We start from the raw sequence: 16,892 nt of genomic DNA on the forward strand, positions 1-16,892 counted from the left end.
ACAGCTTTTATACCATCATATTTAGGTGGAGGGTATTTAAGATTCGGCACGGCCGAATATAGTACTCTTACTTGTTTTTTATTATAAACCTAATGGAAGCCATTTACAAAAATTAAATACTTTGTTCGATACTTTTATAACGTCAATGTTTATTTGGCCAACTCCTGTATGTAATTTCTAATATTTTTTCGATGGAGCAAGTGTGTTTTTCTTAAATGTCAGGCATTTACATGAATAACCTTACCTTTCCGATAATTTAAAAACGTTCATGATTGTTTGGCCAAACCCTGTATATGTAATCCGAAATTAGAATGACCAATTTTTATTTCGATCACATATTTTATTCTTTATTTTTGAACTAAATTTCAGCCACTTACAGCAATTTTTTTTGATACTTTTAGAACGTCCATGCTTTTTTGGCCAAACCCTGTATTTGAACATCAAAATATTTATCGATCGATTGGTTATGTTATTCTTAATACAAATACAAAATTTTTATGGACTTTTGGCCGGAATTGACCAGTGTGCATCGTTTTTCAGCAGTTTGAAGATAGTGTCCCGAATGGTTAGCAACCCAGATTGCTCTTTACCATTGTAGATCCCAATGTACTGTGAGCCAAACGTGGCTCATGACAGAGTCTGGACAATTTTTCTATCCTGACCACCAAAGAACCAGACTGGATGGGTCCATAATTGGTGATAGCTCAAATATAAGGCCCAATTCGATCTAATTTCATGGCGATGGGTTCATAAATGGATTCTAAATGTTTGCAATCAGCGGGATTCATCCAAAAGCGTGGAAATTGGGTACGATACGAATTGAAGCTGAGAGACCATAAAATACAATTTTGTATGTCTGAGATGCTGCTTGAACGCTGTAAAAGAAAATCAGCTTAAGAGATCGTATGTAAAGCCCGGCCAACCAACCGAATCAAATTTATGTTGCCCAATAATAATTTCATTTGAAAATGATATTTAATGCAAATATAATTTACATATCAAATGTGAATTATAGAGGCATTTGCACAATTTAAAATGCTGAATTTATTAAACTCAATGCCTCAAAACATTTTTAAAATTTAAATTCTATTGAACAATTAAATTGTATGTATTTCCTACTTAATCAAATTACAAACTACATGAAATAGCAATTCTAAAACACTTTACAGATATTAGACGCCTAAAAATTTACAATTCATGCCAATTTAAGGCCACATTAGATACGGTCTGAAAATATTAAAACTTTTTATATTTATTATACTAAAATAAAATCAATGCAATAAAAACAAATACCCATTTATTTCTTTCTACTTACACAAAAATATTTTTTAGATTTATATTTTTGTTTTTTTATTTCTTTTTAAGTAGGCGACCATAATTTATGGCAAAAACAAAGAATAGTACATATGACAAAATTCAAACCAAAATAACCGCAGAAAAGAAGTCATTTAAAAACCGCTTTTATGGGGAAAATTATATAAAACAAAAAAATAATATTGTAATGAAAAAAAAAAAACAGAAAAACAATTCAACTGCAATACCCAGCATTAACTGATGTGCGTGTAATTAAAAAATACAAAAAACCTCAAACCCCAAACTCCATTATTTATATGTTCAGTGATACAAAACATTTAAATAAATATACAAATATACAAACATAAATAGATAAATATCCCAGATAAATAAATATCCTTTTGAAGTGGGTTTATGTTGCTGTTGCCCGACAATGTAATGCTGTCGACTACACAATACAATTTATTATAAATATTATTTTCACTTCAATGTATTTATTTGTTGTTGAGGTTTTAAAAATAAATTCCAAATGCAAATAACTACAAGCGTTGTTTTTCCATGATCAAATTACAAGAGTCCTTTGCAGCAACAAAATATTATAAACATTAATAATACCTGCAAAAATAAATAAATTAAACCGCAAAAAATCACACAGCAATATAAATTTATTATAGAAATAGGTATTTATATATTTAATTGTGGTTGTAGGGAATTGGTCAAAGGACATCAACTGTTAGGGGCCTTGTGAAATTTAAAATGGATTTTTAATATATTTCAATAAATTGGCGGTTGCTGTCATGTTGATTTTTCAATTTCTGATAATATTTCAGCACTTTATAAATATTTAGAGTCCAACAATTTACTCAGTGACTGGCAGTATGGATTTCGAATAGGACGCACTATGGGAGACTTGCTAGTCTTCCTATCGGTGGTGTCTTTTCATTCACCGTTTTGTCGAAAGTTAAGTGGCTCGATAGAGTATGCTTTTGTTGCCGGCAATAACTTCTCTCGATTTATATCGAGCTTTCTCAGAGATCGCACTATACGAGTTGTTATAGATGGAATCTCATCAAACGAGTTCAAGATCAATTCAGGGGTAACGCAATGACCGTCCTTTCTCCCACATATATTTTTAAACGACCTTCAGTTGCAAATGACAGCAGCATTTTCCATTAAAATTCCTTCAATTATAGACCAAGCCTTTTGTGACAATACCTTAATGGGGGACTCAATGTTGTATGTTAAAATGCAACAGATCATGTTATTCCATCTGGATAGTGTAAATAATAAAGAATCAGAAGCTCTTGATGTTCTAGCTCTTGAGTATTCAGTGTAATGTCCGCTGGAAAAAATACATTTTTCAAGTGTCGAAAGATTCATTCAATTGCCTTGCAAGAAGTTAAAATTCTAAAAACAAGTCTTTCAAAATGTTAAATTTAGGACTTGATCCAATAAAAATAAAAGGTGCTAAATAAAATATTTGTTATTTAGTAAAAAAAGGCTAAACGCTTTTGGAATTGATTTCGAAACTGAAATTTTAGAGTCTAAACATGAACATATGCTGGCGAAATATTAGCAGGATCGCAATTAATACTTTTTTTTTTTAAAAAAAAGAGAAGTAACACTCAGGCAATTAATATGCCTATATATAATTGTGTTACTTTCTTTGGAAAGGGGATAGAGTGTAGAAGAAAAGGTGGTGAAAGGAGGAGAAAAGCTTTTTTAATTGACAACTCTGCAATTGCGCGTTATGTTTGTTATTAGTGCAGGTTGCAGCGCCTGTGGTGGTGAGATGGCGCATTAGTCAAGCCAACAACCTTTATTTAATTACTAGTTATAACCCGGTGTGCTTCGCTACCCATACTGTAATGATTTACAATATATTTAGTCTATCTAAAATTAGTTTCTAATATAATAAAAAGTATATTATTTCTTATTTTCTAACCATAATATGAATTGTAATAAAATATAAAAGTTTAGAACAAATAATACTTGTATTTGATGTTTACTATATACAATTTTTTATTAATTATTTGTTTATTTGTTTTCCCACTCCCGAAAATGCAAATGAAAGCTGTCTATGTGAAAAACATGGATTTTCTAGATTTAGTCCACAAACTTGCAAAGACTGACCTTGAGCTTTATCAATTGTCACTGCAAATGCTAAGCAAATAGGAAACTGCAATCGACTAAAATCAAATAGCATTTCCGAAGTTATCATGGCAATACGTGGCAGCAAAACATCTGTCCCTTTATCTGTCCCAGTTATAATGATCACCTCGATTAGATTGTTCATTAATTTCTTTACTGTAAGTCGAGTGCCATTACAATTTGCATATAGAGTGCACGCTCATTATTGATAGTCCGCCCATTCTTGTCGTACTGATGGTAGAATAACCGTACAAAATGTATGTACTCTATCTCTTATATGGGAAGTGCCACGCCCTCTGTGGCTACTACTCCCATATTTTGCCTCAAATATTTATACAAACGGTGGAATTGCTCATGTAAAAAGACATACAGGAACATTTAAAATAGCCGTTTATCCGTGAAAAAAAAATAAACATACAAAACCATATTATTTTTTAAATATATAGATTTGTGATTCCATGTCCTCCAATAATGACCCGCCCTTCTTAGACAAATTACATACGTAAAATTATAAAACAAATTTCAGACAATGTTTGATGAATCTCGCAAATTTAGTTATCCAGTTATTCAAAATTTACTATGTGCTTTGTATAGGAGGGTCCTCACCCACTGTTCCGATTCCGACTACTTTTAGCTAAACTCCACATAAAGATAAGAAATTGGTTCATGCAAAGTTTAAATACTTTTACCACTATAGTTCTCCAGATATTCCAAATTAACTATTTACTAATCCAATCCCGACCATTTTCAGCCAAAATATGTAAAATAATAAGAGTGCTATTGGGACAAAGTTTGAATAATATCGTAATTATATTTCTCAAGATATTTAGAAATAACTGTTTACTTTGTATTGGAGGTGGCTCATCCCCTGTTCCGATCCCTCCCATTTTTTGGTTATAATTCATGCAGTGATACAAAATTGATTCATAAAAAGTTTGAAGACCTTCACAATTATAGTTCTCTAGATATTGGAAAATACCTATTTACTTTGTATGATATGTGCCCTCTAATACAATCTCGCCCATTTTCAGCCAAACTATGTATAGTGATAAGAAATTAATGCGTACAAAGTTTAAATACTTTTGCAATTATAGTTCTTCAGATAATCGAAACAAACCATTTGCATTGGTAGGTGCCACGCCCACTAATTAAATACCGCCCAATCCATGTAAAATGCTAAGGCTGCTATTCGGACAAAGTTTGAAGACTTCTACAATTATAGTTCTCCAGATATTCGAAAATAACTATTTACTTTGTATGGGACGGTCCACACGCCCTGTTCCGATTCATTCCATTTTTAGTTAGAATTCATAAACTGATAAGAAATTGATTCGTATAAAGTTTGAAGACTGTCACAATTATAGTTCTGCAGATATTCGAAAATTACTTTTTACTTGGTATGGGTGGTGCCACGCCCATTTTTCGAATTTCGTCCATTTTCCATAATAACTATTTACTTTTTATGGAAAGTGCCACGCCCACTTGAAATTTCAAAATAAAAAGTATCCAGTTGTTCCTTCCTGATATAGAGGATAAACAAACAAATAAATAAACAGACATACATTCATTTTTATATATATAGATTTTACTTCGGTGGCATTTAAAGTAATGGCCAATGTGATTTTGAAACTGTCGTCGAAAGTGATATTGAGGATGACATTTATAATGATTACGTTGACAATGATATCAAACTTTGGACATATGTATTTGTGTAACTCCCTAAGACCACTTGATTAAGGGAATCTGATCTGAATATTTCATACATCAAAACTTTATTCTTTACATATTCCAATAATTCGATTATTTTTAAACGTGTGATCGAATTATTCGAACAAGTTAAAATCTCTTATTTGAATTATTCGTTTTATTCGAACAAGACAAAAATCGAATAATTTGAATACCCTAGTATTTTCACTGCCTAAAACCGACCAAACATGGTATACAACTCCCATATATGGGCAAGTGCTTCAAAGTCTATTTTGAAGTTTCTCGAATACGTATGGAATAGAGCGAAGGTACTTATCGATGACAGTAGCAGAATTATTGTAATGTGGCTCTGCTCTATCTATATACTACAATGGAATGTGTTCAGCTCACATTAGGATATTTGTGCCTGATGTTTAGCGTGAATTATTCGCAGTTTATTCTAGATAAATTCGCAGAAATTTATTGTTGGGCGATAAGCTATATGTATTTCATTGCTTGCTTAGGACAGATCATCAGGAAAGTCTTATGAAAACAACATAAATAACGTATGTAGATTACATTAGGTACAAATAAAATGTTTACATTAAAGGCAGTATAATTTACTTACTCATTAAATTCAATCTTGTTTTTGTTTTAAATATTGTAATACAAAATTAATTATAATACATTTTAAACAGCATATTTTTTTTTCCTTCCTGAAATAAATTCAATTCGACATGCAAGCTTCACTTATGACTTTACAAACAAGACCGATTGAAACTATACTAAATACATTTATTTGTCTCTTCCAATTACTTCCACCATTTGTCCAGTGTAGAGTGCAATTTATTTTCAATTAAATTAAATTATTCACACAAACAGACACGCACGCATAATGTTTTTCTTATACCCAATAAACACGTGTGCGTATACTTAATATCACTCTCGGTTAAAGCGCCCGGATCTGTCTGCGTCTCCTGCTAACTGTTCATTATAATTTAATGTCGCCCAATCAGTTGCAAATAAAATAAAAACAATATAAATGAAATTGTAATAAAAATTTGTTTGTGTCTGCCACAGAAATCGTGTGTCTGTAAACGAAAATCTGCGTATTTTTGTGTGAATGCGTTTTATTGTGTGTTGGCTGTTTTTATTTGGTTGTTATTTAAATGCAGCAGATACTTATCAAACGTAATAAATATGTCACTTTTAATAAAAATGTATTAATGCTTATATTTTGTATTTATTTCATAAACGTATACTCGTAAAACTATAAATGCATATTTATTTAATTTTAAATGCATACGAATATTGGGGAAATTTACGGGTGAAAGAATTTATTTTATTGCAGATTTTTAATTTTGAAAATATTTTGTTCATAATACATAGTTAGAGAAGCGAAACCGCTTTCGAATTTTACAATTCTTGGGATTCGCGATTTTATCAAATGATTCGGAAATTTTCTGAGCCATCTTATTGTCGACCACCCAGCTTTGATAGCGCTTTCTTATATTGACTGGCTAACACAGTTGAATGACAGAAGTACTGAGAGGTTACGCCTGTAGCACTCATATCTGTAGGGGACTAAATATTTGAACAATATATCTAAGAACATATGTGGAGTAACATAGTCAGAAGATTGATTCAAGATCAGAAGCAGTAGGTCTAAAATTCTCCCATGGTTATACATTCTCAATCTCCAACATTCACATGCTAGGCTTAGCGGCACTGCAGGCAGAATTGGCATTTATTTGAATACAATAAGAATAAGTTGTAATATAGTGCTCAGTCCTCTAAAGGACTAGTTCGTAAAGTTAAGCGCTAGTGAGCTGTGCCACAACATATTTTCTTCCAGTCGCATTACACCACACCAGAGATCCCTATGCATGATTTGGATGAACTATATCTCTATACATCTATTTAACTATGTTAAAACTGAGTCGACTAGTATAATAGGCACCCACTGCCTTCATTAAGTATTCAGTTTCCATGATAACATAGAGTCTAGGATAAAACCTATATATTTTGCATTATCCGATAAGGTAATTTCGCGAATTAAATAGCGGAAGTCTGAAGCTTAGAATCTTGGTCTTTGTTGTAAATAGCACCAATTTTCTAAACAAGTTGTTGAATAACCCCAAAGTATTTGATATGATGAATAGCAATCGAGTTAACAACGATACGCCAAAGTAGTGGAGATAACATGCCACCATAAGGAATGCCATGTCCAACTTGCTTTGACTTAATGCTGTTGCCAAGAGTTGCGGTAACAATTCTTGTTCAAATCATTAATTTTTTGGAAATAAATCTGGTATTTCTAAATGATTGATCCGATTCGAGTTTAAGTTATTAAAATGGGCCCTGCAAATGATCCAGGTGTGGCACTATGGGTGTTAAAATTAGGGTACCTTCGACATGTAAAATTTTTATAATTTCAAATATTTTTATATTTTTGCAAAGCGCTCGGCTAGGTCTTGAAAAAACATGCTTGCTTGTGCTATTTATCCGAATTATAGGCATTTCAAAATTGAAATTTTAAAATTTTGCCATACCTTGGTCCGCTTTTTAGGTCCTACTTTTGGACTTTTTTTAATAGTTAGGCAACTAAATTACGATTAACATAAAAAAGATTTCAGAACAATATCAATTATGAATCCAAAAATAAATAATTTTCAATTTAAAAATTCAAAAAATAGTAGATTTTTGTTGTTTTTTTTTGGCGAAAATGTGACTTAATTATTTTTGCATTGAAAAAAACTTTCTGTAAGAACATATAACAATTTTATGTTTTTCTGTGAGGTATCTTTACGGAGAACATTTTGGAATAAAAAATCATGTCCTAGTTATCGAATTTGTAGCCCCTACGCTCTTCTGAATTTGGCCTATTTTTTATCAAAGTTTCCACTTTGTTCAAAAATCCCAAAGCTGGGATCAGAAAACGGAGAGCAGCATTGGAAATCTTGATATGTTCTCTATTTATCCCTAAAATATTTTCCCAGCTCCGAAGAAAATGTGAACTCTATGGGTAAAATTGTAAAAAATACCATTTTTGAAATTTTTGATCCAATTTTTAGGAATTGGGGAATTCCCTTCGAACTTTTGACAATTTTTTTTACATTTTGTTATTTAGAATAACAAATTTAAAAAACGTTGAAAATTTCATTGATTTTTGTTAAGAAATAATGATTTAAATACATATTGTAAGGCCTAGAAATTAAAGGCAGGAATAGTAATATAATAAACGTATAAAAAAAAAGATTAGTTAATTTTTGGTCTTAAAAAAAAATTTCAAGTCAATATCTCAATTAGATTAAAAAATATGCCACTTTAAAAATTCGTCCTTCAAAAATATTAACAGGTTTAACAGGTATTGCAAAATATGGCCGAGCGTAGTGCATATTCTTTGCGTTTTTCGGCCAATCAAAGCTGTGAAAGAATGAATTCAATTGAGAATTATTTCAGCTTGAAGTTTTTGAATGTATCATTCAAATTATATAATTCGGCTTTAATTATTAGAATTTTCCATTCATTAAAACCATTCAAGGTAAATAATTCCTTAGCTCCATTCATAATTCTGTACATTGAATAGAATTAATTCACAACAGAATCCATTCTTATAAGGAATGAATTCACTTGAATGATCATTCTATTTTTTTAATTCCTTCTTTGACAAATTGAATGGTTGTAAAAAGTTTTAATTCAATTTGTAGTAGTTTAATATTAAAATCAATTTACATTCGTCAAACACGAAATATATGTACACTTTTCTAAATTGAATTGCCCAATTCACAATTGGTGTTGTAGCGTTGTATCGTTGTATGTCGTAATTTTTTTTATTAATGTTTTGTTTTTGTTTCGAAAAATTTGTTTGAAAAATATTTACGACATACAACACTACAACATCAATTGTGAATTGGGCAAATATTTAAATTTTTGTAATTAGAGAGAAAATCATAAAATATTCATAATAAAAATTTAAACCCATTTGTTAGGATATATATTTTAACATATTTATTTGTCATAATATCATCATATCTTATCATTTGTGAACTTTTACTAATTTAAGTTGGTACGGTGCAAATCTATTTCTTTCATTATATAACAAAACTGAAAACCAAGAAAAAACTAAATAAAAAATATTGTTCAATAATTTCTAAATAAAAAAAAATTCAAAAAAATTAGCGAATGTGATTTTGCCTCCGACGACTCAATCGAAGATGTAAATTATGACCCCCCTAAAGAGATTTTGCAATAAAGGCATCAGTTTTGTGTCCCGATGTCAAATTATGTTGGGTTAAAGCACTAAACCCCGATTTATCTCAATTCAAAATTGATAATATCGGTAAATGCATCAAAACAAAAAATTGACAATAAAATAGCAAAAGGCATTTTAACTTTGGACCAATTAAATAAATATTTGTTAGCCTTTTAACTGAACTAAAAAGAACTTAACAATAAAATATTTTTGAATTAAAAATCGAAATGTTCTTTCAATCTGTTACAAATAGAATGGTTAAAAAATAATTTAATTCAATTTGTAATAGATTAAATTTGAAAAAAATTGTATCATTCATAGTGAATTTAACATTGATAAGAATTCATTTAGAAGGAATTTATCATTCCATAGAAATTAATTCACTTAGGAATTGATTCAACAACATCAAAAGCTTTAAGAAACAATTATACGAATTATATCTTAGAGAATGCCTTATAAGAATTGTATTCCTTACAATATAGTTCAATTTATAAATTTTGCTCCCAACAAATACAGAGTATTACCTTAGATATTTGGCTTTGGTGTCGATTCGCCTGGTTTGCTGGGCTTCATGTACGATCTCTTACGCTTCTGGAAATCGTATTGGATCCATTTCTTATCGCAAGTAATGATTCGGTGCAAAAATGATTTTATTTAAACATCATTTCGGACATGTAAAATCTTCTTTTAAGGCTGCTCGCAATCGTTTTGAAAGGTACCGTGAAATAGCTCCCAAATGAAATAACTCCCAATCAAATAACTCTTATCAAAAATGATATAATTCCCAAACTTGAAAAATTAAATAACTACCAAATGTTAAAATTAAATTACTCCCAATAATCGGCGGTTTCATAATTTTAAAAATATTAGTTCCAAAAGAAGTGAAATAACTCCCAATGAAATAAATCGCAATAGAAATGAAATAATTCTCAATCCGAAGCAATTTATTTATGTAATATAGCTCCCCTCCTCTGGGGTGTATCAAAAACTGGCTTCGGAGAAAACCTTAGCGCCAAAAGCCGGCAATGCAAAAAACTTTTCTGAGCGAAGCCAGTTTTGGATACACCCCAGAAAAGAAAATTTTAGCGCCCGGCCTAATGCCGTCAATGCAAAACAAATTTTCTGAGCGAAGCCCGTTTTTGAAACAACCTTAGCGTACCGCCAAAGGCCGACAATGCAAAACAAATTTTCTGTGCGAAGCCAGTTTTTGATATTTATCGGCACTGCTTTTGCAAAGTAGAACCTAATATAAATTAAATAACTCCCAATACAGTGAAATAACTCCTAATTCCCAAAATAAAACCCAACAACAGCTGGATACTGTAAAACCAGTTCTTTATCGGACACATTGTTGGAAGGATTGGCCTCATCGGCGTGCAGGCGTTTGTATAAAATGAATGCATTTGTAGAGACCATGTCCACAAAATGGTAGAGCAACCTAATCGCAATATTGCGAGTCTTAGTTCAAATATGGTATCGAACCTGAATCCATTAGATCTGCTCCACCCATGCCATTACTGTATTCTCGAATAATTTGAGGGCATTTGATTTCGATGAATTTCTTTTGCTTTCTATCATACCGAGGAATTTTTGATTGGTGTTCACCAGGATTGGTTCTTCTGAAACATTCAATACCTACATATGTCGATGACCGTCTTGAGACGGCCTTACCGATTAGAGGGTTATAGAAGACATTAAATCAAGAAACAGGATATTTCATTGAATACAATCTCCAAGGCGTGCCAATACTTTGACAACAATTAGACAACTTAATGCATCATGGAGGGAAATGATACTACTAGCAAGCGATAGAAGCAAATGGAATAAATCTTTCATTAACGTAATATTCTACTTACGATTATATAATAATACTTCTTAGTATAATATAACTCCTACCTAACTAAGTAATTTTCAATAAAAATATGTATGGAAACAAATTAAAACTTTATTTCCATTATTATGCCCTCAAAGAAATTCATAAACTGTTACTTACTAAGTACATACTACTATAAAATAAAATCAAAATTAAAATTTTCAAACAAATATATTTTCCACAACTAAGACTGATTGGCAATTAAAGATTGTTTAAAATGAAAAGTTATTGTTTGAATACTTTAGAAATATGTATTTTTCAAGTATTGGTAAAATGTTGGGAAACAAAAAATAATAAAGAATGAATGAAAAAAAAATACATTAAAATGTAATGTTTGATTTTGGACGAATTGAACACAAGCTGAAATAAATGGGGAAATGGCCACTTACGCTTGAACAAACTTTTGCCATTAAAATAAAATCGAAAATTAAAGACAAAATGCGGAAAAAAAGAGGAGAATAAAGTTTTCTTTAAAGGAGAATAAAGCAAGAATAACAATATTTAAGCTGCACTAAAGTTGGTCTTATGAAACAATTACTGTGGCAATAAATTTGTTAAACTAGTATGGGGCGAGTGATAGTAAATAAGTAGATAAACCAGTGGTCGGAACTTATAGCCAGCGGGGACGAACATAATTGGCTATTTAGCTAAAAAGAACAGGAATATTACAATATAAAACTGATCAGATTAAGACAGACAGAGAAATTGCATAACATGTTATTGTTCTCTTTGTGCCTACCACTGATTTAAACAGTTAAGTTTGTTAAGAACTTTGTAGGGATATTTGATAGAAAACCATTCCTTATTTCATAGTTTCCCTTAATAACATATTTCATATTGATAAAATGATTAAAATGTAATGCAAATATAAACTGTATTGAAAATAAATATGAAAAAAAAAATACGAAAATCCACTCAACTTTAAATGAATACTTGTACTTATACAACGAAAGTAACATGTTATATTAAGTTTTTTTTATTCAGTATTAAGTTTTATTTATTCTGTGCACTTCTCCTCTTTTCTTTACAGATATTACTTTACCCTGAAGAGGGATGGGCACGTACAGCTTCCTCATCGTATTGGACCATAACGCCCTGTTGGTGGCAACCCAACCGTTGTCGCATTGAAGAATTTGCTGGCACTCAACGTCAGGTTACCAAAGCCAAAATGGTGCCACTTGAGCAAAAAGGCTCTTTGCTAATAGTTGGTCATTTTCGCAGTAAAAATTCATCATCGTCATCATCAGCATCCTCGATGTCTGCATCATCGACAACAGCAGCAGCGGCGGCAGCAGCAGCAGCATCATCATCGTCATCTTCAACTACGACATCGACAACCACAACATTGTGCTCGCCACTGGCATCGTCAAAGGATAATGATGAATTTAAATTGTATTTAAGTTCAAACATTTCTATGGAAGACTATAATATGGGTTACTGTCTGACGGGTTTCGTTGAGCGACGATGTCAGCAAACGAATACATTTCAAATGACACATTTTGCTGTCATTAAACGTCAATGGCCGTCCTTAGCGCAAAATAATAAAAACACTAAAACCAGCAGCGGCAACAGTAGTTGGACGAGCGGCAGCGGTAGTGGGGGCAATGCTGCTGCAAAGTCAACGTAATTATAGTATTTAAATAGGGATTTTATTTACATATTTATTGGTTTAACTGTGAAATGTACAATTTCCTCTTGCTTTATATTGCTTTTTTGTTGAAATCAAAATTTTTATACTCCAAGCATTATATTGAAATGATAAAAAAGTAAAGTACTTTAGCTTAAATAACCAAAGAGATAAATTTAAAGCATACTTTAAGGGCTAACAAAGTAATGTAACTAAAAGCATAATTTAAAGTGTTAAATAAGCTACTTTATAGTTTGAATGGCCTTCAATTTTTATTTAAGTTTTAAAAACTAAATACATTAAAAGGTTTTTGATAGAATCACAGTAGATAAGCAAATGTGAAAGTTTGCGTTAAGTTTGTTGCTTGGAAATAGTTGAATGCATTTGATGAACAAGCATACTTTTAGGATTAAGACTTAAGGAACAAGTTGTGCTTGCTTAAAAAGTAGAAATTACAAAAATAATTATTATGTATTCATTTTCATATTAATTTAAATTTTTAATTTTAATTTTTGTTTAAATCTTCTTATTTAAAACAAGTAAGAGTGCTATATTCGGCTGTGCCGAATCTTATATACCCTTCACCATATTATACTTCAAAATTTTAAATATTTTTAGGTAAAAAATATTTTAAATTTTTTTTAAATTTTATTTTTTTTTTGTTTTTTAAATTTTTTTTGTGAAAAAAAAAATTCGGGTTAAAATTTTTTTTCCGATTTTGACCCTTTGTAGGTCCATCTTACTATGGTCTTACTATGGTAATCCAGATATACAGTGACGGACATTACAATAGAATCACTATCAATATTTCATTTAAAACTAGGAGCAATCATAAGGATTGGTGTGGGCCAGAAAATATAAAGAAGTGGCAAAATGTGTTGTGGACGGACGAAACGACCATAAATTTAATTGGTAGTGATGATAAGACATGGGTTAGACGTCCAAAAAATGCCAAAAACCAAAAACGTTTAAACATGGTTGGGGAAATATTATTATATGGGGATGCTTTTCTTGGTATTGCGTTGGTCCAATTTATTGGATTAATGAAAATATGGATAAGCACTTGTATGTAAATATTTTGGAGAATGTTATAAAGCCACATGCAGAATGGAATATGCCCTTAAAATGGCTCTTCCAGCAAGATAATGACCCAAAGCACACATCAGGTCTTGCCAAAAAATGGTTTTTATATAACAAAATTCATGTTATGGAATGGCCGTCTCAATAACCAGACTTAAATCCTATGGAAAATAGTAAAAGACAAACTCGGACCTGAAAAATTTAAAAACAAGGAAGAACTTTGGCAGAAAATTCAGGAAATATGGTATGAAATTTCCCGATCTACATTCGAAAGTTTGTTAAATTCAATCCCCAAAAGATTTGATGCTGTTATTAGAAATAATTGATATGCAACAAAATATTAAGAAAACAACGAATTCTTATGATGATTTTTTATTTTTAATCATTTTAAGACTGATTGATTCTATTTGAATGTCGCATAATTTATTTAGTCCTTTAGATTTGACATCGTTTTTAACATAAGAATGTGTTATTTTTTTATTTTTTTTTTTTTTATTTATTGTTTACATTATGAGCATTTATATATAATGAACAAATTTTAAATTTTGAAATCAAATTTTGTAATTTTACCACTTTAATCGAATTCATATGTAGTGATTCGATTGTATTGTCCGTCACTGTAGGTCAAAAATAGGTCAAAAATCGAGGTTGTCTTGATTTTTTCCTCATATCTCAGCCATTTGTGGACCGATTTTGGTGATTTTAAATAGCAAACTTCTCGAAAGCATGTCTGACAGAATTATTGAAGATTTGGATCCCGAAGATATCTGGGGTCTTCAGAAAATTGATTTAAACAGACAGACTGACAGACAGACGGACATGGCTTAATCAGCTTCGCTATCTATAAGGATCCAGACTGTATATGCTTTATAGGGTCGGAAATGAAAAATGTAGAAATTACAAACGGAATGACAAACTTATATATAAACTTCTCACGAAGGTGAAGGGTATAACAAGTAAGAGAGCTATATTCGGCTGTGCCGAATCTTTTATACCCTTCACCAAATTATACTTTAAAATAAAAATTATAAGTCTTGTTAGGTAAGTTTAATTATTTTTCCAGTTGTTTTTTCGAAATTGTTTTTTAATTTTTTTTTAATTTAAAAAAAAAATTTTTTAGTTTTTAAAAATTTTAATTTAAAAAAAAATTATTTTTAGTTTTTAATTTTTTTTTAATATTTAGTGAAACAAAAATTTTTGGTGAAAAAAAAAATCAGGTGAAAAAATATTTTTCCCGATTTTGACCCATTGTAGGTTCAACTATGGTCTATGGTCTTATATACGTTGTTGCACAGGTCTTTGAAATATCTATCATTAGATATCCATATTGTCTATATAATAATTTAATCCAGATATGGGTCAAAAATATGTCAAAAATCGAGGTTGTCCTGGTTTTTTCCTTATATCTCAGCCATTTGTGGACCGATTATCTCGAATTTCGGCGATATTGATGTATGAATCGTGTATGTAAGTTATTTGGGGGCTTCGGAAAGTTGAGTTCAACACACAGACGGAAAAATGTAGAAATTACAAACGGAATGATAGCCTTGCCACTCATGGTGAAGGGTATAATAACCATTTACGGACACCACCACGTGATAAAAGACAAAGAAAAAGACCCGTGTCTCCCAGTTTTGCCCAAAGTCACGCACTTTTTTTATTGTCCCCCTAAGATTTGGGGCCTCGGTGTCATTTTCGCAGAAAAGTGATCATTTTCTCAGTCTCATATCTTGCAAACAGTTCGGAATTTTGATTTACTCTCTGAGGCAAATTTGTAACCCTTGTCATAAAGAACATAAATTGTTAACTCATAGAATCAAAAAAACTTCATCTACAAGATCAAAATCTCAAAAAACTTTAATACGATAAGTTCAGAAATTAAAGTAAAAACAAAATGCTTCTAATTATGTGGCCATCTAAAAGCAAACACTTTGGGAAAAATTCTGGCTGAGAGTCGAACTAGAAAGTATTTTGTACTTGTAAGAAAAATATTAACATATTATTGAGATTCCAATCTAAAAGCCTTTTATACTCAAAAATCCTTTGGAATAGATGGCTCTTAAACCAGTATTATCTTCACAGCATGGTGAATATCGTTGGATATTCTGAACAAGGCACCAGACAATAGCCTATGATACTACTGGCTTCATGGATTCCACTCCTTAGGTCAGTCTCCTCTGTTAAATCTGATCTAATTCTCAAGGAGTCATACACAAAATATAGGCAGACTTAGGAATTTATAGTAAGTATATCGATGAGATATCAGTCTACGATCACAAACACTTATCACAGTTTAGGGGTGTAAATAGTGTATACAACTCTTAATATTCAGCTTTATTTCTAAATGACTCCAACACAAAGTTAATTTTCATATTAAATTCCTCTTTAATTTTACTCCTTCAAATTAAATTCCACTTTCAATTTGTATTCCAAATATAAAATAATTTCCATTTTTAATTGCCGCCTCAAAATGTTGCACAAAATTTAAATTAAACATCAACAATAATTTATTACGAAACTATTTCACATTTCTAAAACTAATTAAGTGTCACAATCGTATGTGATAGAAAATGCTATAAATAATTACAATGCATAACTCAAATATTTCCATTCTAGATTCAATAATATTGCAAACACAAATAAATAAATATTATCGAATTATTTGCATTTGGTAAAGCATATCTTGAGGCGTCCTAAATATTTATTGCAAATTCTGTATTTATTTTCAAATATTATTATTTGATAGTCTTACACAAATTGATTAATTTGTTTATGGGGTTTTTGTAAGGGTACAAATGTTTAAGTGAACATTTTAGAGAGTAACATACAAACAAAATAATAAATAAATACTATTTGCGGTATGACTAAAGTTAGGCAATGCAATTTGAAATATTTCACACAACCTAAAATATGCTGAGAAAATAATT

General features: G+C 30.7%; 1 protein-coding gene across 1 annotated transcript in view; it reads left to right on the forward strand.

The window, feature by feature from the left end:
• Positions 1–12,945, forward strand: part of LOC135961173 (sericin-2) — a 194,072-nt gene extending 181,127 nt beyond the window's left edge. The window contains exon 2 of the mRNA XM_065512668.1: positions 12,289–12,945. Coding sequence (XP_065368740.1) covers positions 12,289–12,885 — 597 coding nt within the window. The 3' untranslated portion in view covers positions 12,886–12,945. The remainder of the gene's footprint in view (positions 1–12,288) is intronic.
• The last annotated feature ends 3,947 nt before the right edge of the window (positions 12,946–16,892 follow it).

The sequence above is a fragment of the Calliphora vicina genome, chromosome 5, assembly GCF_958450345.1.
Source record: "Calliphora vicina chromosome 5, idCalVici1.1, whole genome shotgun sequence".
Classification (NCBI taxonomy): domain Eukaryota; kingdom Metazoa; phylum Arthropoda; class Insecta; order Diptera; family Calliphoridae; genus Calliphora; species Calliphora vicina.